At 42.0% G+C, this 26,834-nt stretch overlaps 5 protein-coding genes across 5 annotated transcripts; all 5 read right to left on the bottom strand.

Annotated features, from left to right (window-relative positions):
- Positions 1-266: 266 nt before the first annotated feature.
- On the bottom strand, positions 267-740 carry LOC138896005 (secreted RxLR effector protein 78-like). The gene has a single exon (XM_070180778.1). The coding sequence runs from the start codon at positions 738-740 to the stop codon at positions 267-269; it is 474 nt and encodes a 157-aa protein (XP_070036879.1).
- A 308-nt stretch (positions 741-1,048) lies between these two features.
- On the bottom strand, positions 1,049-3,013 carry LOC138896004 (uncharacterized). Its single transcript, XM_070180777.1, has 2 exons — positions 2,933-3,013; positions 1,049-1,501 (listed from the first exon to the last, which is right to left on the bottom strand). Exons 1-2 carry the CDS (start codon positions 3,011-3,013, stop codon positions 1,049-1,051), a joined length of 534 nt encoding a protein of 177 aa, XP_070036878.1.
- Positions 3,014-3,034: 21 nt separating this feature from the next.
- LOC138896003 (uncharacterized) lies at positions 3,035-3,583 on the bottom strand. The gene has a single exon (XM_070180776.1). The coding sequence runs from the start codon at positions 3,581-3,583 to the stop codon at positions 3,035-3,037; it is 549 nt and encodes a 182-aa protein (XP_070036877.1).
- Positions 3,584-11,240: 7,657 nt separating this feature from the next.
- LOC138896002 (uncharacterized) lies at positions 11,241-11,860 on the bottom strand. The gene is made up of 2 exons (XM_070180775.1): positions 11,747-11,860; positions 11,241-11,540 (listed from the first exon to the last, which is right to left on the bottom strand). The coding sequence occupies exons 1-2, from the start codon at positions 11,858-11,860 to the stop codon at positions 11,241-11,243; spliced, it is 414 nt and encodes a 137-aa protein (XP_070036876.1).
- A 2,181-nt stretch (positions 11,861-14,041) lies between these two features.
- LOC138896001 (uncharacterized) lies at positions 14,042-14,545 on the bottom strand. Its single transcript, XM_070180774.1, has one exon. The coding sequence runs from the start codon at positions 14,543-14,545 to the stop codon at positions 14,042-14,044; it is 504 nt and encodes a 167-aa protein (XP_070036875.1).
- Between the last annotated feature and the right edge of the window lie 12,289 nt (positions 14,546-26,834).

The following is a 26,834-nucleotide window of genomic DNA, read 5'->3' as shown; positions in this document are numbered from 1 at the left end:
ACACTCTACCCCATATAGCATAGTAGGTCTAACCACCACTCTGTAAAACTTACCCTTAAGTCTAGGTGGCACCTTCTTAAGCGAGCCTCCATTTCATCCATTGTGCTCTAATACGACATGTGACATCCTCGTCAATCTCACCATTACCTTGTATAATAGATCCGAGGTACTTGAAACTCCCCTTTTTAGGGATGACATATGAATCCAGCTTCACTTCCACATCCGCATCATTTGTCACGTCTCTGAACTTGCACAAGTTCTATGTTTTATTTCTGCTCATCTTGAAACCTTTTTGACTCCAAGGTTTGTCTCCAAACCTTCAGCCTCGTGTTAACACCACTTCGCGCCTCGTCAATTAGTACTATATCATCTGCAAATAACATGTACCATGGAACCTCCTCTTGAATGTGACGCGTCAGAACGTCCATCACCAAGGCAAATAAAAATGGGCTAAGCGCGGATCCCTGATGCAAGCCCATCCCGATAGGGAAGTGTTCCGAGTCCCCTCCCATTATTCTAACCCGGGTCCTAACGCCATCATACATATCCTGGATCACCCTAGTATAAGCTATGGGCATACCTCTAACCTCCAAATACCTCCAAAGAACCTCCCTCAGAACCTTGTCATAAGCTTTCTCTAGGTCAATAGACACCATGTGCAAGTCCTTCTTCCTATCCCTATACTGCTCCACTAGTCTCTCGATAAGGTGAATGACTTTTGTAGCCGATCGCCCTGGCATGGATCCGAATTGATTCTCGAATACACTACTCCTTACCCTAACTTCCACCACCCTCTTCCAAACTTTCATGGTGTGACTTAGCAGCTTGATGCCCCTATAATTAGTTGAAATTTTGGATATCCCCCTTATTTTTGTACACCAGAATCATTGTACTCCACCTCCATTCTCCAGTCATCTTCTTCGTCTTATAAATTACATTGAACAACCTAGTAAGCCACTCTAAGCCTACTCTGTCTGCTGTCTTCCAAATTCCACTGGGATCTCATCTAGCCCGGTCGCTCTACCTCTGCTCATCGTGCGCATAGCCCCTACAATCTCTTCAACCTTGATACAACTACAATACCCAAAATCACGACGACTCTCGGAGAACTCCAAGTCCCCCAGCACGATGTCCCTATTCCCTTCACATTCAAGAGTCCTTGAAAGTACATCCTCCATCTACGTCTAATAAGTGCATCATCCACCAATACCTTGCCATCATTGTCTTTGATGCACTTTACTTGGTCTTGGTCACGAGCCTTTTTCTCTCTCATCTTGGATAGCCTGTACAACTTCTTGTACCCACCTATGGCCCCCGGTTCTTCATACAACCATTCAAACGCTGCATTCTTAGCCTCTGTAGCGGATAGTTTCACCTCCTTCTTAGCTTTATTATACCATTCCCTATTCATACTCCTTTCTTCCTCGTCTTTGCTCTCCACTAGCTTCAAATACACTGCTTTCTTGGCTTCAACTTTATCTTGGACTTGTCCATTCCACCACTAGTACCCTTTGATGACGTCTAAATCTACTACTAAAAAGTAAATGGACACGGTTTCATGTAATATAATTTACCCAACTATGAGTCGGGGTTGAATCTCACAGAGAATAATATGTAGGCAATTAGGGGTGTAAGAGAATTATCACTTATTATGCTAAGCCAAACACTTAGAATGGTTTTGAGAAAATATTTATAACTAATTACGAAAATATAAACTAACCTAGAAAGCAAATAAAATGATCAATGGCTATAAGCATGGATGCATTGGGAATTGCACTCAAGTAACGATCCAATATATTTTACGATTTTACAACTATGAGCGAGTTTATGTTAATTAGCCTCAGGTAATAATTTTATATTAGCTTCTTCCGAAGACTAACAAGACTTCCTAATTGAATTATTCCTAAAACAATTAAGAGATTAAGCTCACCCGAATATGGCTACAAGTAGTTCAATCCTATCCCTAGGTACAATCTATAAAGTGAGGGTTAACGCCTCAAGTTCTTGTTAATTAATCTTTCCCAACCCCAAATTATCTTTCCCAAAATTAATTCGAAGTGAATGGGCGAGTCCTAGGGTTAGCTAATCCCTTTGGAAACATTAAAGAACAAGAATAATTAAAGAAACAATAACTCACTTCATAATAAATAAAAATCGTTCAATACATAAGCACAACAAAATATTTAATCCACACTTTAAATATGAATATTCCCATAAACAAGATTTAAGTATTGGAAAAAATACTACACACTTAGATATTCAATACAAAGCAAGAAAATGAAGAAATGAACATAAATGAGCAAGAAATTGTCAACCAAAAGTTTCAAATCTTCAAGACCCAAGTGTGTGTGCAAGAACTCTAGCTCCAAAACTTGTGTTTTCTCTCAAGAGATGTTAAATATGTCCAGAGATATGCCAAAGATATTTTACAAATGAGCTAGGTCGTGTATTAAATGGCTTGGGGATAAGAATGTGAAATTCCATTTCTTCCCAGAATCTGCCCAGAAAATGTGCTATGCGATCGCATAGAGAGAACCGCGATCGCGATGAACAACGTCTGCAAAGCTACGCGATCGCCTAGAGACAGACGCGTTAGCGTAGAATGTTTGACCAGTGCTGACCAACTTTACTTCTTGGCGATCGCATGACTTCAACCGCGTTCACATAACTTCTTTTTCCTAGACTTTTGCGATCGCACAGAGCAATAACTGGCAGCAGTCCATTTTTCCCAATTTAACACATTTTGACTTGTTTTCTTCCGTATCTTCTCCAAATCATATGATACCTGAAATATGCCAATAAACCTCAATAAATATCTTAGTTTCTCAACAAAATCATACAAAAGTCTAAGTATCAAGAAGAGGTAAGATGGTATAATACCAACTTATCACCCTTTATGTCCATTAGGGTAACCCTTCGAGACCCCTAACACCTCTCTAGCAGCTTTCCGAATGCAATTTGCTGTCGAGGTACACATATTACTCGTGTCCCCGCTACTCCTCCAAGCCCCCATTGATTGCAACTTCTCCCCTAATTATAGGGCGATCTCCTTAGTCAAAGCTCCCCACTTGATCTTTGGTTGGCCACACGTGGCCCTCTTACTCCTCCTCTTAATCTTCAAGTCCATAACCAAGAGCCTATATTGGGTCACTATGTTCTTGCCCGGGATAACATTGCAATCGGAGCATAGACCTCTATCGCACCTTCTAAAGAGAAGATAATCAATCTGGGTCTTGGCCACCATACTACGAAAGGTGACTAAATGCTCCTCCCTCTTCTGGAAATACGAGTTAGCTTTAACAAAATTAAGAGCTATGGCAAAATCCAAAAGTGAAGTACCTCCTTCGTTTCTATCCCCAAAACTGAAGCCGCCATGCACTTCGTTGTACCCTCCAATAGATGCCCCAATATGGCCATTGAAATCTCCACCTATGTATAGCTTATCGAAGTGTGGAATCCCTCGTACAAACTCGTCCAGATTCTCCCAGAAGTGCCTTTTAACCTCCTCGCCCAAGCTCGCTTGAGGTGCATAAGCACTAATAATATGAATATTCCGTCCTCCAACAACTATCTTAATAGTCATTAGCCTATCATTCACCCGGCTCACATCTACCACTAGATCCCTGAGTTTCCTATCAACCAAAATACCTACCCCGTCCCTACCCCTTGCACCTCCTGAGTATCATAGTTTAAACCTATCTACATCCCGAGCCTTAGTACCCATCCATCTAGTATTCTGGACACAAGCTATATTGATCTTCCTATTCAGGAGAATCTTAGCTAACTCATTAGACTTCCCCGTCAATGTCCCTATGTTCCAGGACCCTATTCATAACTTAGAAGTACCCTTGCCCCCTCGCCCCCCACTCCCCGCTCCACCCGAGAAAATGACCTTATTCTACCATTATTTACCACTACCACTATAGGAATATTAAGTAAACCCTACCACAGTATAAGCTAATAGTCTAAATGAAATAAAAATGCCTAGAGCTTAAGGCACTAATTATAGGCCAAGTTAAGAAAAAATAAGTAAGTAATGTTCTTACTAAAGCACTAATTCGACTAAGCTAGACAAAGCAACAGGGGAAATATACAGAATACAAGAATTAGAAAGTAAGTACAAGCAAGCGTACAGAATACAAAAATCAGAAAGTAAGTACAAGCAAGCCAAGAACCTACACAGAATGGGTGCACCCTAAGGCTAAAAATACACCAATATACCCTAAAAATAAGCCAACAAGCACTGAACTATACGATGGTAATTTATGCACTTTGCAAGAAACAAGACAAAAAAAATCAAAAAGCAAGTAAGAGCAAGACAGAAAAAATCAGAAAGCAAGTAAGAGCAAGATAAAAACCAACACAGAATGGGTGCCCCTTAAGGTTAATAATACACCAATCTACCCTACAAATAAGCCAACAAGCATTGAACTATACTATGGAATTTTGTGCACTTTGCAAGAAACAAGACAAAAGGAAATTCAGCGGGCCGGAGGTACTAACTCCGGAAGAAAAGAACCTAGTTATGGTCTGCAACGTCGTATCATTGCTGGACACCTGGCTTTGCCCATGCTGCCACGTGCCTCTTCTGCCGCTAGCCTTCGCCGACGCATGTGCCTCACACACTTTTTCTCCGGTATCTTTGGAACATGGGACTCTTGGGGACACAACTGCATGAGCAATAGCCAAGGATGGAAGGGAGAATAAAAGAAAAGGAAAAGAAGAAGAAGATGAGGCATCACAAATCTGAAGGCGCCTGCAACCTTTAAGATGGAAGGAAGAGAGAATAGAGATAGAGGGAAGAAAGAGAAAATGGGAGAGAAGGAACAGAGAGAAGAGGGGAGGGAGGAGAGAGAGGAGCAAATAGATAAAAGAAGGGGAGCACTTACCTGGGTTTTCTGTCGGGCCGCCCGTGGTGGCGCAAGAGGGGGGAGGGGAGTGGCTGTAAAACGGCGATGGTGGCTTATACAAAATGATATTTGGATTTTCTATTACAAAATAAAGGGAGAGAGAGAGAGAGAGAGAGAGAGAGAGAGAGAGAGAGAAAGAGTCAGCGAGGAGAGAGAGGAAATCAACACTAGAAAATTCATGTGTTGGAATTCATTTTCGTCCCCAAGAGGTCCTCTCCCCTTTTCTAAATTATTTTTTTTCCATTGGAGCCCACAAGGGCCCACAAAAGGCACGTGTTACCATTTTTCTTTAAAAACAAATGCAAGATTGAAGGTATATTTGTGGCATAAAACAAGATTTTAGGTCGAATTGGAAGAAAAGGAGGTCCAAATTCACATTCAAACTTTTCAAAATATTACAAAATATAAGTATTTCACAAAAATAAATTTCGTATAAATTGTATACATTATGTGTATTACGTGTAATTCGTGTTTTTTTACTAATTGCTTTTTTAAAATTCTAGAAATTTTAAAAAAATCGAGTTTTTTTAATTCTAGAATTAAAAAAGAGTATTATTTGTAATTATGTGTAATTTGTGATGTTTGGTGGTATTTATCATTTTTTTTCATTTTTGTAATTTATACAGAATTTATGATATTTATTGATTTTGTTGAAAATATTTTAATTGGAGAAAGTTCTGAATTTTTTGTTTATTAATAATATTGAATTTACTTTGTGTAATTAAATGTAAACAATTATATGTTAAATGCTAAATAATTATTTGTTTGCTTGCCATAAAAGTAGTCCTTTGTTGTATTTCGGTTGTTGAACTACAAGTATGATCATATAATGATTAATTAAAACACGATAAATTAAACTAGTAAAATATTGTAAGTTTCTTTGACCGGCGAATAAAAATTTGAATAGTTGTCAGTACAAATGAGACTCTACTGAATTTTTATCATTAAATCTAAAAAATGAACGGATAAATCATTATGAATTAAATAAACGATAAATAATGCGTCATATCAAATAAATAAATAAAAAACTTAATATATTCGAATATGTTAAACAAGTAAAATATTGTAGGGTTCTTTTATTGATGAATAAAAAATTGAATAGTTGTTAGTACAAAGGAGACTCTGCTCAATTTTCATCGTTAAATCTAAAAATTAAACGTATAAACTGTTATGAATTAAATAAACGATAAATAATATTTCATATCAAATTAATTAATAAAAACATTTCAAGATATCCCGATAAGTTAAACAACTAAAATACTGTAGGGTTCTTTGATTGACAGATAGAATGTAAATAGTTGTCAGTACAAAGGAGACTGCCGAATTTTTATTGCTAAATCTAAATAACTAACGTATAAACCGTTATGAATTAAATAAACTATACATAATACTTCATATCAAATTAATTAATAAAAAAATTTCAAGATAACTTATTTATAGTTATGAATTAAATAAAGGATAAATAATACTTCGTACACTTAGGTAATACTCCTTACAATCTCAAACAACGGTAATAAATAAATCTTTTGTTATGAAAAAATTAAGATAACTTCATACGTTTAATTAACATTATTCAATGTATAAACATCATCATGGATCGTCTGACTGTTCATCCCGGACCCGTTTCACATGAGCTAGTTATGCTACAGGTGGGCCATAGATCTTTGCGTATATGGGATGAAGATTTACTTAGTTAGAACTTCCGCCCCCGATGTATTAATAATTTTTGGGAGCTCATCAACGAGCACCCACTACATCACCGCACTGTCGCGTGCCTGACTCGGACTGCTTTTTACCGAGTTGTAAAGGTCGACCAGTTACAGTTCGACTGGCCATTGACTACGGCTGCATTGGCGAGAAGTTGTGTCCTTGCTCCTCACTAAACTGTGGAGATACGTTCAGATCAGGCCAGACTCTTACATGCGGAACCTGTTATGATAAAACAGCTCCAAAAACACCTCTAGATGGTTGAGTGTTAGCCGTATTTTGCGGAACATTAGTCCGGTTGACGTCTTCAGACTTTACATATATTTCTAGAATGCTTATCATAAGAAAATCCCTGTGTTCATCCAGAGTCTTTAACAAATCTTGTAGATTTTTATCATTATTGATGTTAAACTCGGCAAAACAAGCCACACCTTATGGAGTAAGCGAATACAGATATATTCCAGTTACCTTAAGATTCATCGAACCTTTACTCACACTTATTCTTTTACAAATCAGAGATACCAATGTGTGGTACTCCAATATGAGTGGCAACTTAACAATACTTTATGGAGAAAAACTATAGTGTACCAAGTTATTCTCTACCACAGTCTCGCTGCCCCAGTATAACGTAACCCTAACTCTTTGCTCATTGATCATTGTAGAAAGATTCAAAGGGAACTTTGTATAGATTGATGAAGATGAAGAGAAATATAAATGATGTTGAAGAACAAAGGCAAATTGGCTCAAATTTACTCAAGAATAATTTCTTCAAGAATGGACGTCCGACTTAAGTAAGAAACTATAAGTGCCTTTGGCACCTGAAAAATATGCATATGATAGGTGCTTTGTCGTACAATTATCAGAGTTGTGATTTAACAAGTTAGAAAAAATGAGCATATAGTGCACGTATTACATGCGCTATATCGATGAATTATCATGGCAGTAATTCGGATAACTAGAATATTTGGATAGGGAAAAAGGAAGTGTATAGTGCATGAATTATATGCGCTATATATAAATTGGTTCAGCCTTTTTTTGCACCTATTTTGATTTCCTGACCCCAAAAAAAGTGTTACCTTGGTTCCGGAATTGATTCTCAAATCCAAAGGTCTTTTGTCTCTCGCGTGCAAGGTGATTTTATTTAAAGCACTTCTTATGCAATGCCTTTCTATTTTTATGACTAGAAATTCTTTCTTTATTTTTATACGAAATTATTTTCTAGACTTTTAATCACTCTGAGTTAATTGTAAAACAATATACATGTTTACCCTTAAAACGGATAGCAATTAAATTTGTACGCGATTTTTAGGACATATGGGTTGATTCAACACAAATAATCAAGAATGTTGGATAAACGAGTTAAAGACAAAATAGACAATCAAACCAGTCGAAATGTTACGGACTAGCTCGAACATAGGTTCAACAGTGATTTTGCCCTCGATCAGACCCTTGGTTCGAAGCCAATTATGAATGAAGAATAACAATAAAGTAAGAACTGTGCAATAGCCAGAAAGCAAAAAAATGAATACGTATTGCCTTGGTATGCATGTTACAATGTGTGTTATCAAAGAAAAAACTTCTCCTTTATATAGTAGGAGAGTTTCATACCTAGTACAAGTCTAAAAAAGGTAAAAATCTTCCTTTCTCGTTAATTACTGATCAGTAACCGTTATCGAGCGAGATCCGCACCGTCATATCCGGTCGGTTGTGGATATCACGACCCTCTATCTATAACCGTTCATTGTATTTTCCTGTCACGCCCCGATCTCGGGGAGTGCGACCGACGCTCAACCGAGATAACCCGGTCAAGCAGGCCTATACAATGCCTTTTACCCAAACTTATCCGTGTTCAAAGAGAAGATATATTTCATTAATTAGACAATGAGAAGGTTACATGAACCGTCTAAATTTCATTACCCTTAGTTACATCATTAACAAGTTTCAAAATACATACACTTTCATAGTTTGAAGTGGAACTTGTGATACAAATACAACATTTTTAGTTTGACTTTCCCAAAACAAAGGTACCACCCACACTATGTCTACGGAGCCTCTAATAGATATAAAAGAGTAGCATGATGTTGCCAGCAACAAGGCTCCGACTATACCTCAAAAGAATATAGATTGAGGACAAGAGATACAAGACCCCGAAATAAAATGGGACTCACCAAGTCAGCTGAGGAGAGGGTGTACTGCTATCACTGATCAATACCGCCTACATTGGAATCACCTGCGCCATCAAAGATGCAGCGTCCCCGGTAAAGGGGACATTAGTACATATGAAATAGTACTAGTATATAAAACTAAACACCCTCTCAATTGAACGAGTAATAGTAAAATGAGAAGGAAATATGAAATCAAGGAGAGCTTCAAACAGTATCAAGGCGTCAAGTTAGGAGAAAAATAATTTTCAAAAAATTTCAATATTTTTAAGTTGGGAGATCTTTAGTACTGATACACCACCGTGCTTTTAGCATGGAGTCCGATCTCAGCCTGATCGGCTAAGCCATCTCACCCCGAGACATCCAATCACAACACCACCATGTGCATGGCATGGCGTCCGATCTCAGCCCGATCGGCTAAGCCGTCTCACTACAATGCCGTGTGGGTCGACATCACATCACATCTCACTAGAAATAATCTCATCCCATGTAAGGGGTAATATCTTAACACATTAATCTCATCCCATATAAGGGAAAACAATCTCATCACATCAATATGGGAATTTACCCCTCAAACACTCCTACACAGGCACGTGTAGTTTTGGGGTTAAGTTATTTCGACCTACCCTTCCTCGGTGATTAAACGATACTCCCAAAGCATTTATTATTTAGAGAATTTATAACTCATTTCATAATATTTCACACATATTTCCATTTCTTTGGCACTAGTGGCCACAATTGTACTATCATTCTCGGCACGTCGACCGTATTTCATATTTCATACTCACCCCTATAACTTTCAAGCATTACCATGGATTATCATCAATAAGAGAATTTCAAATCAAGATTTTAAGTACACATATGGGCAAACAAGTGTCTTAAGCACATTGAGTTTCTCTTCCACAATTAGGCATACTAACTTGCAATTAAAACATAATTTTTAAATCACAACACCTTTGGTACATTGATCATACTAGATTACAATCTCAGAGGGAATTATGATATGATAGGAACATTTGGAACACATTTTGAGTACATACATCTTTCAACACAACTCTTATTTTAGAATAATCAATCTATTAGGAAGGACTCGGAACATGAGAAGTAAGAAATTGAGCCAATCGTAGACGCAACTTACGAGGACATCATGAAAATCAATTCTACAAGAGAAGTTTAGCCAACATAGCTCGCTTGAGCTTCCTTAAATTACTACAATATTTCGGAAATTCTAGCGACTTCAATCTATTAGAAACATGACAAATTTAAACCATAATTAGGAAGATATTTGGGATTTCAGCTCATTTGAGCATTTTATCAAGCACTAGGTGTGCATGAAGGTTTCAAGGTTCTCCTATGGTGGATTCCTTCATCCCACAACCCAATGTTTACCCATTTCAGCTTAATAACCTTCCCACCAACCTTGATGATACATGCATGCATAAATAATACTCAAGAATCACACTTCTCGTTACCTACTTTCAGTCTAATCCCGAAATTGAGGGATAGGGAGTAGAATCTTACCTCTTGGGTGAAGACCTTGTGAGTTTTCCTTGTTGAATTTCAAAGCTTGAGCAAGGGTTGATTAACAAAGTGCTTGGGGCTTCCTCCTCTCTCTCTCTAAAGCACTCCCCTTACTCTAATATGGCAGATTTTTGCCTTCTAAATGAGACCCAATGGCTTTTAATCAAATGGGGTCGGGTTTTAAAAATATGAAAATGGACTCTCTGAACTCAACTCTGCGTTCGCAGAGTGCACCCCAAATCAGTTCTACAACCCGCAAAATGGACCGCAGAAACGGTCCCAAAAACTAGGCTGGTCTGGTCCAGTCTGCGACGAGGTCTGCGGCCCGCATATCAATTATGTGGCCACAGAATGGACCGAGAATCTCCCTCCAGAATTCTTCATGCTGGCTCTGCGACGGATGTGTAGCCCGCGAAACAATTATGCGGTCGCATAGTTGACCGCAAAATGACCTCCAAAATTGGCCATTTCTCTGCTTCATTCCGCGGCGGATATGCGGTCCGCGAAGTAGTTCAGCGGTCGCATAATGGACCGCAGAAACATCGAGTTTTAGGTGAAATTTTTACGAGACCTCATATCCTCCCCGCTTAGGATCATTCGTCCTCGAATGAGGGTCAAAATTCGCCATTGGCATCCAATGTGACCCAACTGTTACTTCACACACCAGCAGTTCTAAATTTTGACTAACTCCCTAAATTTCCACAACATTCTCAGAGTCTCCCCTGTAATTGGGCCTATCCACCTACTAGAGAATCCCAAAAACAGTCCTAACATCATAATCATAACACAACGATGTAAAATAACATGGAAACAATACCGACCACAATGCCATAAATATTATATTACCAAAAAAGGAGTATCCTTAACATAAGCTGTACGGGGGAAACATAATTTGTAGAAAGTTAGCTTTTAACATTTGTTTATGGACACAACTACATAGCTATTCAAACAAATGAGGATACTTCTTTTTCGTCTCTTCCTCGGCTTCCCAGGTGGCCTCTTCGACCTGTTGGTTTTTCCATAACACTTTCACAGAGGCGATCTCTTTGTTTCTTAGCTTTCGGACCTGCCTATCATGAATGGCAACTAGAATCTCTTCATAAGTCAATTCCTCATTAACCTCAATAGTCTCATCCGGAACAATAAGCGACGAATCTCCAACCACCTTCTTCAACATGGATACATGAAACACCGGGTGCACCAAAGACATCTCTAGAGGTTGTTCAAGCCTGTAAGCCACCTGACCAATCCTCTAAATGATTCTGTACAGTACGACATACCTCAGACTTAATTTTCCTTTCTTACCAAACCACATTATACCCTTCATGGGGGAACTTTCAAGAATACCCAATCATCCTCTTGGAACTCCAAATACCTACGATGTACATTCGAATAGGACTTCTGACGACTATGGATAGTTTTCAATCATTCCTTAATGATCTTAACCTTCTCCATAGCCTGATGCATGAGGTCTGTCCCTATCAACTCTACTTCCCCAATCTCAGACCACCCAATGGGAGATCTACATCTCCTGCCATATAGAGTCTCGAACAGCGCCATCTGAATGCTTGCATGCTAACTATTGTTGTAGGCAAATTCTATGAGTGGTAAATGATCACCTCAGCTACCCTTGAAGTCGAGAACACAAGCGCGCAACATATCCTCAAGTGTCTGAATAGTTCGCTCTGCTTGCCTGTCGGTCAGTGGATGGAAAGCTGTACTAAGATTCACCTGAGTACCCAACTCTTGCTGAAATTTCTTCCAAAAATTAGCTGTGAACTGTGCCCCTCGATTTGAGATTATAGAAATTGGAGTGCCATGCAACCTGACTATTTTCTTGATATACAACTGAGCATACTGTTTTGCTGTGTCAGTAGCCTTAACAGGTAAGAAGTGTGCTGATTTCGTGAGTCGGTCCACAATCACCCAAATCGAGTCGAACTTGTGAGGCGTGCGTGGTAGTCCCACCACAAAGTCCATATACATCATCTCCCATTTCCACATCACAATTTCTATGTTCTGTGCCAACCCACCGGGCCTTTGATATTCGACCTTTACTTGTTGACAATTTGGACATCTTGCCACAAAGTCCGCTACATTCCTCTCCATATCATTCCACCAGTAAACTTTCTTAAGATAATGATACATCTTTGTAGAGCCTAGGTGAACGGAATATTTAGAAGTGTGAGCCTCGATCATGATTCTTTCCCGGAGACCATCTACATTAGGAACACATAATCGCCCCTGGTACCTTAGTGTACCATCATCTATGCCAAGAGAAAAAACCATGATCTTATGTTTGTGAATCCCCTCCTTCAACTATACCAACAATGGATCGTCGTATTACTTCTCCTTGACTTCCACAACAAGCTATGATTCAGCCCTATTTTGCACAACCACCCCTCCTTCACTAGAGTCCGCAAGACGAACTCCCAAACTAGCCAACCGATGAACCTCCTTGGCCAACGGCCTTTGATATGCTGCCATGTGAGCCAAACTACCCATAAATTTCCGGCTAAGAGCATCCTCCACAATATTAGCCTTCCCCAGATGATATAGAATATCGATGTTGTAGTCCTTGAGTAGCTCAAGCCATCTTCTCTGCCTCAGATTCAATTCCTTCTGTTTGAAAATATATTGAAGGCTCTTATGGTCCGTGAATATATCCACATGGACCCCATACAAATAATGTCGCCAAAGCTTCAATGCAAACACTACCGCCGCAAGTTCTAAGTCATGTGTGAGATAGTTCTTCTCATATTTTTGAGTTGCCTAGAAGCATAAGCGATCACATTGCCATGTTGCATCAATACACACCCTTCCCGATTCTCGAAGTATCACAATATACCACAAACCCATCCGTACCCTCTGGTAGGGTCAACACCGGTGCCATAGTCAATCTTGATTTCAACTCTTGGAAGCTCCTTTCACAAGTATCTGACTATTGGAACTTAACTGCCTTCTGCGTCAATTTAGTCAACGGAGAGGCAAGAGTAGAGAACCCCTCCATAAACTTTCTGTAATACCCAGCTAAGCCTAAAAACATGCGAATCTCTGTTGGAATTGTAGGCCTCGGACAATTCTTCACAGCTATGATATTCTGTAGATCAACCTTAATTCCTTCTCTGGAGACGACATGACCCAAGAATGTGACTGATTCAAGCAAAAATTCACACTTCAAAAACTTCACATACAACTTGTGCTGATATAGAGTCCGTAGAACTGCCCTGAGATGATCGGCATGGTCCTCTCAACTTTGTGAATATACAAGAATATCGTCAATGAACACTATCATAAAGGAGTCAGAAAAGGCTTGAAGACTCGATTCATAAGATTCATGAAAGCTGCCGAGGCATTTGTTAGCCCAAAAGACATTACCAGAAACTCAAAGTGCCCATACCGAGTCCTGAAAGCTGTTTTAGGAATATCCTGCTCCCTGATCGTCAATTGGTGATATCCGGATCTTAAATGAATTTTGGAGAAGTACATAGCACCGTACAATTGGTCAAACAAATCATCTATCCTTGGCAGTGGGTACTTATTCTTGATCGTGACCTTGTTGAGCTGCCGATTGTCAATTCACATTCTCAGTGACCCATCCTTCTTCCTTACAAAGAGGACCGGTGTGCCCCAAGGAGACACACTCGGCCGAACGAAAGCCTTCTTTAGCAAATCCTTCAACTGCTCTTTTAGTTCCTTCAATTCTGTCGGTGCCATTATGTAAAGTGGAATAGATATAGGCTACGTGTCTGGCATCACATCAATACCAAAATCAATCTCCCGGTCTAGTGGAATCCCAGGGAGCTCATTAGGAAAGACTTCCAGAAATTCATTCATAACTGGAACAAACTCAAGTGTAGGTAACTCATCATCGGTGTCCGTAACCCGGACCAAATGGTAAATACACCCCTTGTTGATCATCTTCGTGGCCTTAAGGTAGGAAATAAACCTACCCGTCAGCACTACATCATCCCCCTTCCATTCAATAACTGGCTCATTTGGGAATTCAAACCTAACGGTCCTAGTTCGGCCATCAAGTTTGGAAAAACATGAATAAAGCCAGTCCATCCCTATTATTACATCAAAATCGACCATTCCTAATTCAATGAGATCGGCCATGGTGTCCCGTCCATGCACCGTGATGACACAATCCCTATAAACCCACGCGACCATAATAGACTCACCAACCAGAGTAGATACAGAGAATTGCTCATGAAGCTGTTCTAGTTCTATCCCAATTTCCATAGCAACAAAGGGAGTGACATATAACAAAGTGGAACCGGGATCAATAAGGGCTTATACAACATGATATTGGATAGTTAATATACCTGTGATAACATTTGGAGAAGCCAATGAACTCTGGAGACCCCTCATAGCATAGAAATGGCTGGGTCCTCCCGAACTCTGTGCTCCACCCCTAGCTGCACCACGCCCTACGGGTGTTGGAGTGCCCCGAGCTGGAGCAGGTGCTGCGGATGTAGTGGCTGCAGAACTGGCCGTCTGTGTCGTTCCCCTGCCCCACACTCTGGCGGAACAAACGATAATCCATCTAAATATGACCCCTGATACCGCACCCGTAGCATATGGGCTGGTCCATGAAGTAGGCCCCAAAATGCATCTTCCCACACCTAAGGCATGGGGTCCTCCGCCACTGTTGGAATCTCTCTCCAGGACGACCCTGCTGGTAGGATCCCCTGTTGCCCTGAATGGGCCTGGAACGGCTCCGCTGCTTCTGACTGGCCCCTGCTGGCTGTGCATTGACCGAAGACTAAGAAAAGGACTCGGATGGCCCTGACGACCCTCCCCTAAATGCTGTCCTATCACCACCACCATAGGAAGGACCACCAAAGTTTCCCGTGTACCGGGCCTTGTTTCTATCCTCTCACTCTATTCTATTCTTCAATTTGCGGGTCTCCGTAGCTTGAGTGAACGCCACCATCTTCCCATAGTTCATATCAGAATTCAAGGCAGCTGTAGCAGCCTCATTAATAACCAAAGGGCTGAGGCCCTGCACAAATCGGTGCACTCTTGCCTCCATAGTGGGCAACATGTAAATGGCATACTTGGACAGGTGCGCGAACCTCATATGGTACTCCCACACACTCATGCTACCCTGCTTCAGGCTCTCAAACTCAGTGGCACGGGCCGACTTAGTCTCGACAGGCAAGAAATGGTCAATAAAGGCGTCGACAAACTCACTCCACCTCGCCGGAGGGCTCCCCTCTTCACGGGAGTCCTCTCACATCTCAAACCAGGAATAGGCCACCCCTTTTAGACGGTAGGAGTCCAACTCCACTCCCTCTATCAAAGTTGCTCACATAACTCGGAGGGTCTTGTGCATCTCATCAATAAAGTCCTGGGGGTCCTCCTTAGGATCAGTACGTGTGAACACTGGAGGATCCAACTGAAGAAACCTGTTCACCCTAGAACTAGCAGAATCCCCTTGTTGGCTGGAAGAAGCAGGTGCAACATTCGATCTCTGGGCTTGTGAAGCCACTATCTAAGACAACATCTGAATGACTCCCCTAAGATCCCCATCATAAACTTCGAGACCGGAAGCTGGGGCTAGAGGTGGAATAGCTACATCCTCAGTAGGAGTAGGGATTGGTGCAGTCAGAGCAGGAGTAGTAGAATCAGGCGGTGTAGTAGCTGGGGGAATATCCTCAGTCCTCAGATGCTCACCCGCATTATCTGGTATAGAATCATCTACCACTCCTGGGGTGGCATTGGCTCCTTGGCCAGTTCTTGCTTTCTTCCTAGGCACCATATACTGAAATTTAGAGCAATGCATGAGTTAGAGGAGGAACAGTCTTACAATCAGCTCTATCACACGATCTAGAACATCAAAGAAGGGTATTATTTCTAAATGCCCAAGTAGCCTCCTAATTATAGATATGGTCGACAACACATCGATAAGAAGGACTCTACTAGACACGGCTCTGAGACATCCAAGGACACTTTAAAACCTTAGGCTATGATACCAAGCTTGTCATGCCCCGACCTCGGGGAGCACGACCGGTGCTCAACCGAGATAACCCAGACAAGCAAGCTTGTACAATTCCTTCTACCCAAACTCACCCATGAAAAAAGAGACGATATATTTCATTAATTAGACAATGAGAAGGTTACATGACAATCCAAATTTCATTACCGTTAGTTACGTCATTAACAAGTTTCAAAATACATACACTTTCATAGTTTGAAGTGGAACATGTGATACAAATACAATATATTTAGTTTGACTTTCCCAAAACAAAGGTACCACTCATACTATGTCTACGGAGCCTCTAATAGATACAAAAGAGTAGCATGATGGTGCCAGTAACAAGGCTCCGGCTATACCTAAAAGCAATATACATAAAGGATAAGAGATACATGACCCCGAAATAAAATGGGGCTCACCAAGTCTGCTGAGGAGAGGGTGTACTACTATCATTCATCAATACCGCCTGCTGTGGAATCACCTGCATCCGTTAAAGATGCAGCGCCCCTGACAAAGGGGACGTTAGTACATATGGAATAGTACTAGTATGTAAAACTAAACACCCTCTCACTAGAACGATTAACAGTTAAATGAGAAGGAAACATGAAATGAATGAGAGCCTCAAACAGTATCAAGGCGTCAAGTTAGGAGAAAGATAATTTTCAAATAAACTTTAATATTTTTAAGTTAGGAAATCTTTAGTACCGATAAACCACCGTGCTTTTAGCACGGAGTCCGATCTCAGCCTGATCGGCTAAGCCATCTCACCCCAAGACATCCAATCACAACACCACCATGTGCGCGACATGGCATCCGATCTCAGCCCAAGCGGCTAAGCCATCTCACCACTATGCCATGTGGGTCGATATCATATCACATCTTGCTAGCAATAATCTCATCCCATTTAAGGGGAGATATCTCAACACATCAATCTCATCCCATATAAAAATAAACAATCTCATCACATCAACATGGGGATTTACCCCTCAATCACTCTTACACCGGCACATGTAATTTCGGGGTTAGGTTATTTTGACCTACCCTTCCTCGGTGACTAAACGATACTCCCAAAGCATTTATTATTTAGAGGATTTACAACTCATTTCATAATCTTTCACACATCTTTCCATTTTATTGGCACTAGTGGCCACAATTGTAATATCATTCTCGGCTCGTCGGCCGTATTTCATATTTTATACTCACCCCTATAACTTTCAAGCGTTACCATGGATTATCATCAATAAGATAATTTCAAATCAAGACTTTAAGTACACATATAGGCAAACAAGTGTCTTAAGCACATTGAGTTTCTCTTCCACAATTAGGCATAATAACTTGCAATAGAAACATAATTTTTAAATCACAACACCTTTGGTACATTGATCATACTAGATTACAATCTCGGAGGGAATCATGATATGATAGGAACATTTGGAACACATTTTGAGTACATACATCTTTCAATACAACTCTTATTTTAGAATAATCAAATCTATTAGGAAGGACTCGGAACATGAGAAATAAGAAATTGAGCCAATCATAATCGCAACTTATTAGGACATCATTAAAATCGATTCTACAAGAGGAGTTTAGCCAACATACCTCGCTTGAGCTTCCTTAAATTACTACAATGTTTCAGAAATCCTAGCGACTTCAATCTATTAGAAACATGATAAATTTGAACCATAATTAGGAAGATATTTGGGGTTTTAGCTCATTTGAGCATTTTATCAAGAACTAGGTGTGCATGAAGGTTTCAAGGTTCTCCTATGGTGGATTCCTTCATCCCACAACCCAATGTTTACCCATTTGAGCTCAATAACCTTTCCACCAACCTTGATGGTACATGCATGCATAAATAACACTCAAGAATCACACTTCTCATTACCTACTTTCAGTCCAATCCAGAAACTGAGGGCTAGGGAGTAGAATCTTACCTCTTAGGTGAAGACCTTGTGAGTTTTCCTTGCTGAATTTTAGAGCTTGAGCAAGGGTTGATGAACAATGTGCTTGGGGCTTCCTCCTCTCTGTCTAAAGCACTTCCCTCACTCTAAAATGGAAGAGTTTTTCCTTCTAAACAAGACCTAATGGCCTTTAATCAAATGGGGTCAGGTTTTAAAAATCAGAAAATGGTTCCTCTGATCTCAACTCTATAGTCGCTGTGTGCACCGCATATCAGATCTGAAGCCTACAAAATGGACCGCAGAAACGGTCCCAAAAACTTTGCTGGTCTAGTCCAGTCTGCGGCGAGGTCTGCGACCCGCATATCAATTATGCGGCCACAGAATAGACCGCAGAATCTCCCTTCGGAAATTTTCATGCTAGCTCTACGACGGATGTGCGGCCCGCGAAATGATTATGCGGTCGCATAGTTGACCACAAAACGACCTCCAAAATTGGCCATTTCTCTGCTTCACTCTGCGGCGAATCTGCGTTCCGCGGAGTAGTTCTGGGATTGCATAATGGACCGCAAAAATGCCCTATTCTGCAACAACTTTCTTCAACTCCCCAACACTCTGATCAACCCAAAAGGTCCGTACCATGACACCACAAAACTCTGGGTTTCAGGTAAAATTTTTACGGGGCCTCACATTTCTAAAGTCTCAAAACTCGTCCTGAGTCTGGGGTGCGTCGTTTTATCAGGTTCGATGGCGAGCTCTCTATTCACTTTTCACGGGCCTTGATACAAAGTGTTCCTAACTTTGATTTCTATCTTATATATTCAGGCTCTTACTTTGTTTGATTCACTAGGAGATCGGGGTATGTGTTATCCCTGATTTCCACCCATATACAGATAGTCCCCTCATTTTCTAGAGAGTAGGTTTTCCGAAATGGTGGGAAACGATAGATGAACCTGGTTCCTTCCTTCGTATGCTACAACCGAGGTGACAGATAAGCTGAAACATCCCGACAGTTCGTCGTTCTAACTTCAGACACGTGTCAATCACCGGCGGGCTGTGTTCGAATGTGAAACGTCGTGCGTTGACTATTTTCCCCCTATAAAATCTTTGACCCTTTGCATTTCTTACACTTTTCTATCCTAGCTTTTACATTCAAATTTTCTAACGGCTTTTAACTTTTTCAAATCCTCATACCCTGCTTCTTGAACCTTCATATCTTCATCTCTGATCTTCAAAACTTCATATTTGTTCTTGGATTTCCAACCCAGATCTTTATATCTTCATCCCACCTTCAAACCTTTATACTCTTTTCTTCAAACTCTCATACTTTTCCTTTGTATCTTCATACTTCCCTTCAAATCTTCATATTTTCCCAGATCATGATGGCTAAATCTTCCATGTTGGTGCCTCAGCAGGCTGCCCCTTCATCTTCCCACCCGGCCACAGATGCCGAGGTGGCTCCAGAGCCCCCCAAGAAAAGCATCATACCCGGGGGATGCTTTATAGGGGATGACTTCAAGGTCGAGAAGTCTTCTAGCCAATAAGACCGAGGCGAGGGAGCATCGAGGTACATATGCTCTGTCACCGAAGAAACCCTACCCGTAGTCCGAGTGGACTGTAAGTGGAAGGGTAAGGACGTGGTGATCCCTGGATCCAATGACGATGTAACTAATCACGTGAAAGGGTATTTAAATGTTTACACTTACCCCTTCATGATTGCCCATGTGGATCTCACAGTTCTTGCTTTCTGCAAGAGGTACAAGGTGTGCTTTGGGAAAATCCACCCATCCTTCTGGAGGATTGTGATCCTCTTGCGCCACTTTGTAAACGACACCGAGTTTCCCTGGTTCACCCTCGATGACTTCCTCCGCCTGTACAATCCCCAAATCTTTCGAGGGGTACTGATCAAGCATGTCCGCCGAGCAAGAAAGTCTCATTTCTCGAGCATTGATGAGGACCGAGACCGAGGTTGACATGGGAGGTTTGTTCGGGTGAAAACCGAAGACCTGATTCCCTCGAGTTTCTGCCGTTCCCCGAGGAGTGGAACGCATCCCGTAAGTATTGTCTTTCTTGGGTATTTTTTCTTTTTTATTTATTTTTCTCATCACTTGTGTTTGTGGTCGTGCATCCGTTTCCCAAGTTCCAGATGCAATCCCCTGATTCAAGGAGTGGATCCTGGGGAATTGTAAGCAGATACCTTACTCTGAACGCGTATGGCACAAACTTTCGAAGTGCAAATGGGAGGCCCGTTCTCATGGTGAGGTTCTTCCATGAAATAGTTACCATCACGCTCTTAACGTTATATTGATAACTTTTCCTTTTTTCTTGCTGGTCTGCCTAAGACCACTGAACTTAGGCCGCTTGACGAGGATGAAGATCCATCTTTGCATGCCAAGCCTTCCATCTCAGGACAGCTCGGGGATACCGCGAAGGAGGAGAAGAAGAAAAAGAGAAAGTCCTCGGGTTCCCTGGACCCCAAAGGGAAGAGAAAGAAGAGGATGCCCACCTGGGCCCAGAAGCCTAAGAACAATACCAAGTCCATGGTACAAAATCCTGGTTATCTCTACCGGCTTAAGGAGGAGCCCGAGGAAGACGACATCTTCGCCGCTCATGGATCAACCCCTACTGGGAGTAGGCAACGATCGAGAAAGGGGACCATGAGGTCGATCCCCTTCAGGATTGGGAACCGAAGGGGGAGATGGAGGCCGTGACCTCCCAGGAAGCCGCTCCCATTCCGAAGGAGGCTACCCGTGTCTTTGATATCATAGAGACACCTTCCTATACCTAGTCCATGTTCGAGGAGGCCCAAGAAGGCAAATAAAAGTCTAGTGAGGGAGTGCGGGGTTCAGATGATCCCCTCAACTCCTTTTTCGACGGCATGGACATGTCCACATTGGAGGATTTCTCTGAGCTGGGTCGCCTAGAGATCCCGAAGAAGGACATACCCTCAGGAGCTATTTCGAGCCAAAAATTATTGAAGCAATTTCCCGCACCGAGCGTGGACCACATGCTCAAGAGAATGGTCGTTCTCATAGTCCTGAAGGATGCTCAGGTCCTATTTGCTCTGGTGGGTGTAGCCAGCTACCTCCGATGCCTGGTGATCGAGGAGGACCGAGCCAAGATGAACGAGGTGGGCACGTCAAGTCTTTTTAATGAGGTGCAAAAGGCACTGAACCGGGTAAGGCGCCAACACCTTTATACCCCTTTATGGATTCCACTTAAGTTTTGATGTCTCTTACTACTTTTATTGTTTTACAGGCCTCAGGCTTCACCATGAAAGCTTCCTCCGGTACCACTTTGAAATAAGCCATCTCGAGTTTGAGCTCAAAGAGCAGGTCCAGAAGAAGGACATATACTTGCTTTTTGGTGAGCAACAGGACGAGGCCCTTAAAGACCTTCCGATTCTCCAAGCCGAGCTGGAAAAATCTCAAAAGAAGGCCTCAAACCTGAAGCGGGAACATGTCGACCTGGTTGAAAAGGTAAAGGTCTTTGAAGCTAAAAACAAGGAGCTAGTCGTGGTGTCTAACAACAAAACTTTGCAGGTCCAGTAGAAGATTGACCTGATTAGCCAACTCCGGGCAGAGATGGATGAGGTCAAAGCCATGGTCGAGGGTGGAAAGTAGGATGGACTTGCTGGCTTCAGAGAAGGAAATTGCGAAGGCGGAGCTGGCATCGATTGAGAACCAACTCCGGGTGGCGAAGGACAAAGATGATAAGTGGTCTCAGCTGAATGATGATCTCCAAGCACAACTGAGCTTGGCCGTCGTAGAACGGGATGCCCTCGGAAGAGAATATGCGGCACTGAGGTCCAAATTGGACATAACCTATGTTGATGCCGAGGAAATGGTGGCCAAGTACAAGGCCGATGTGGAGGCAGCCGAGATCCGCCTGAAGACAAAGACTGAATACATGAAGCAGCAGTCCCGAAGAGAGACCCTTGAAGAGATCCATGCCCGAGGCTTCGACTTATTGGTAGAGATAAAAAAAGCTAAGAAGCTTGAGGCCAAGGCAAAGGAGCATGCCGAGCCTGAGGGTGCCGAAGGCTCCGAGGGGTTTGAAGGCTCTGAGGGATCTGAGGGCTCCGACGGTTCTGGAAACGAGTCAGGCCCCGGTGAAGACCAGGCGTAGATGCCTTAGTATATTTTTTTAGTTTTTTGTTTTTCCTTATGTATTTAATTTTTGTTTATTTTGAGGCCATTTTATTGGGCCTTTGTAAATATATTTTGGAATATATATATGAAATTTCCCCTTTCTGGAAATATCACGTCTTTACATTTTCATCATCTTTTATTCATGTATTGTCTTTGGTGCCTTAGCATAGAATCAGATGTAGTTCTGGGGCATTCATTTTTCGAAAGTTCGAATGAAGCCCGACTACGATGCAACTTTGTTTGCTCGTGGCTTTGGATCCTTGATGAGACCGTATGTTCCCAAGATGCTTAAGTGTTTTTAGATGATGTTTTTGCCGAGGGTAACTCTTTAGTAGGTTTCTAATTTTTTTTGTAAAGGCCTTACTTTTTGGTTACGGTCTTCGGACGTCTCCGAGCCATTTTTAAGGTGGCCATAGACTTTTGTATTTAAGCACCGCCTAATAGGTTTGGTGCCTCGGGGATACGGTAGCCCGGGTCATCCGGATTTTCTTCGGGCGACAGTCTCCGAGTAGGGATAGACCTTGGACTCATTAGTCACTGAGTAGGGGTAGCCCTTGGGCTCGATAGTCCCCGAGTAGGGGTAGCCCGTGGGCTCTAGGATCCGGAATCGAAGAAGCAAAAAATGCATAATAGCAAAGCGGAACTCTCTTTCATTTCTATGTGTGCAAAGTACATGATCAAAAGCGCATAAAAACTTGTGTCATGGCTAGAGTGGACTATGTGAGCACGGTTCATATGACCATTTGGCCCTTACGTATTATCCTAATCACCAAGCCTTAGCTTTTAGCATACAAAGTTTTCTTTTTTCCTTGCTAAAAACCTTAATCCGAGGGTAATGGCCCCTAATATTCGAGGTCGAACTCATGAGGGCTTGGATACTGTTGATATGAAGTGAATAATCATTGACTCTGGTTTGAAACCAGTCTTCGAATCTAAGTTAGCATGTTTTACTATTGCCTCGTTAAAAACCTTGATGAAAAACCCATTTTGGGTCAAAATCGGTTCAAGGAAAAAAGAGTGAAATGCGTGCTTTCAGACCTATTAGTCGCATCCATCCTTGGTCATTTACCTACAAATGTTAGCCCAATTTAACATATTTAAAGAGTAATTGAGTTCGTACCTTAGTAGTAGTACCGATTTAAGTGTGCCACGTTCCAGCTGTTTGGTAGTTATTTGCTGTTTCCCGCTTCGAGTTTGTACTAGCCTTTGCGGGTTATTCCGACAACTCAATATGGTCCTTCCCAATTCGGTCCCAGCTTCCCCTTGTTCGGGTTCCTGGTGTGTAATGTTACTTTCCTCAACATCAAGTCCCCGACTTGAAAGTGTCAGAGGCTGGCTCTTCGGTTATAATACCTTTCTATTCGCTATTTCTGGGCGGCCAACTGGACCAGGGCAGCCTCCCGCCTTGTCATCGAATAGTTCTAGGCTCATGATAATGTTCTCGCCATTTGGCTAATCTGTCGCATATTGGAACTTGAGGCTTGGTTATCCTACCTCGACTATTATTAAGGCTTTAGCTCCATAGACCAATGAAAATGGGGTGGCCCTGGTGCTAGATTTTGAAGTCGTTCGGTACGCCCATAGGACTTCGGGCAGGATATCCTTCCATTTCCCTTTCGCACCGGTCAACCTCTTTTTCAGGTTTTGAAGTATGATCTTGTTTGTTTATTCTGCCTGCCCTTTCTCACTAGGGTGATAAGGTGTTGATAGTATCTTTTTGGTCTTGTGATCTTAAAAAAATTTACTTACCTTGCTGCCGATGAATTGTTTTCCATTATAGCAAAATACCTCCGCCGGTTTCCCAAATCGACATATTATGTGATCCCAGATGAAGTCAATAACCTCTTTCTCCCAGAACTTTTTGAATGCCTGAGCCTCGAACCATTTGAAAAAATAATCGGTCATGAATAGTATGAATTGACCTTTTGCGGGTGCCCATGGTAGGGGACTGATAATGTCCATTCCCCATTCATAAATGGCCAAGAGGACAAAACTGAGTGGAGCATTTCTCCCGGTTGATGGATCATCGGGGCATGTCTCTAGTAGTCATCTGATTTCTGTACGAAATCTTTCGCATCTTTCTCAATCTCGGTCTAGTAATAGTCAACCCTAATCGATTTTTGAACCAAAGATTCTGCCCCCGAATGGTTCCCGCAAGTGCCTTTGTGAGCTTCTTTCAAGGCGTATTCGGTCTCTCCTGGTCCCAAGTATCTGGCTAGCAAGCCGTCTAAGGTTCTCCTGAACAACGCCTCTTCGACCATGCTAAATCTGGCAGTCTTGGTATGCATGGCTCTCGATTCTTTGGAGTGCAAGGGTAATTTTCCGGTCTTCAAGTAGTCTATATACTTGTTCCTCCAATCCCAAGTTAAACTCGTTGAGTTAACTTTGGGCTGGCCTTCTTCTATCACCGGCTTCATGAGCTACACCACTATTCCCGAACTAAATTCATCGGCATCGACCGACGAACCCAAGTTATCTAGAGCATCGGCCTCGATGTTCTGATCTCGGGAAATGTGCTGCAGGGTCCATTCCCTGAATTGATGCAGCGTTACCTGTAATTTTTCCAAGTACCTTCGCATCCGTTCTTCTTTTATTTCGAACATTTCATTAACTTGGTTTACCATAAGGAGGGAGTCGCACTTGGCTTTGATCATCTCGACCCCAAGGCTTTTAGCCAATTTCACACCTGCAATCATTGCCTCATACTCGGCCTCATTGTTAGTCAATTTCACAGTTCAAATAAATTGCCTAATTACATTTCTCGTAGGCGCCGAGGCCAGACCCCTTCGCATTCGAGGCACGATCCATAAAAAGGTTCTAGATTCCCAAGGTGGTCCCCGAGGTCAACAGTAATTCCCTCTCGATTTCGGGTATTAAGGCCCGTGTAAAGTCGGCCATGAAGTTTGCCAAAATCTGAGATTTTATGGCTGTTCGGGGTCGATACTCAATATCGTACCAGCTAATTTCGATGGCCTATTTGTCCAACCATCCTGAGAGCTCAGGTTTGTGCAAGATGTTCCTCAGCGTGTAAGAAGTTACGACACATATGGGGTGGCAATGAAAGTATGGATTTAGCTTTCTATAAGCGCTTAGCAAGGCGAGCGCTAATTTTTCCAGGTGAGGATACCTTGTTTCGACCTCGCCTAGAGTTCTACTGACATAGTAAATAGGAAACTACATACCTTCTTCCTCCCAAACTAAGACTCCACTTACCGCCACTTCAAAAACATCCAAGTAAAGGTACATCTATTCGTCCGCCTTCGGAGCGTGGAGCAGGGGCGGACACGATATGTACCATTTGAGTTCTTCCAAAGCTTGCTGGCATTCTAGGGTCCAAGAAAAGTTATTCTTCTTCTTTAACAGTTAGAAAAACTGATGGCTTTTGTCCGGGGACCTCGATATGAACCGGCCCAGGGCAACTATATGCCCGACCAGTCTTTGAACGGCCTTGACGTTGTCTGCCACAGTGATGTCCTCTATGGCTTTGATTTTGTTGGGATTGATCTCGATCACTCGATTGGATACCATGAACCCGAGAAATTTTCCCGATCCGACCCCGAATGCTCACTTCTCTGGCTTCATCTTCATATTGTATTTCTTCAGAATGCCGAAGGTTTCCAGCAAATGTTTCAAATGGTCCTCTGCTCGCAGGGACTTGTTACTAGGCGTTGATAGGTGGCACCGACATTCTTTAATTTGAACGACATTACATTATAACAGTAGGTGCCGATATTAGTGATAAAAGAAGTCTTTTCTTAATCGTCCGGGTCCATCCAAATTTGGTTGTACCCGGAATAGGCATCGAGAAAGCTAAGTATCTAATGCTCGGCCATCGCGCCGATCATCCGATTGATGTTAGGCAAAGAAAAATAATCCTTGGGGCATGCCTTGTTTTGATCTTTGTAATCTACATACATTCTTAACTTATTCCCTTTTTTAGGCACTACCACTATGTTAGCAAACTAGTCCGGGTATTTAACTTCCCGAATGGACCCTATTTTAAGGAGTTTGGATACCTCGTCCTTGATGAATGCATGCTTGACCTCGGACTCTGGTCTCCCTTTCTGCTTAACCGGATGGAACTTTGGTTCCAAATTCAGCTTTTGAGTGGTTACTTCCGGTGAGATCCCTGTCATGTCAAGATGGGACCAAGCGAAACAGTTTATGTTAGCTTTAAGAAAATTAATGAGTTTTTTTCCAGAGCTCGGGAGTTAACCCTGTGCCCAGGTATACCTTTCGATCCGGTAGGTGTTCGGTCAATATGACTTCCTTCAACTCCTCGACCGTCGATTTCGTGGCATCGGTATCATCAGGACTTATGAACGATCTCGAAACTCCATAATCATCCTCCTCGTCTACTCCTCACTCCTCCGGTTCGGTCGAGACTGACATTGGTGATTGCTATTTAATTTCTTCTTTTCTGGCCGGTTTCATGTTCCTTGATGTTGAAATCACGGGCACCGAGATTACCTCGTTGACTGCGAACATTTCCTTTGTGG

The sequence above is a fragment of the Nicotiana tomentosiformis genome, chromosome 7 (genome assembly GCF_000390325.3).
Source record: "Nicotiana tomentosiformis chromosome 7, ASM39032v3, whole genome shotgun sequence".
In the NCBI taxonomy this organism is placed as follows: domain Eukaryota; kingdom Viridiplantae; phylum Streptophyta; class Magnoliopsida; order Solanales; family Solanaceae; genus Nicotiana; species Nicotiana tomentosiformis.
This window is presented reverse-complemented; position numbering and strand designations above follow the sequence as displayed.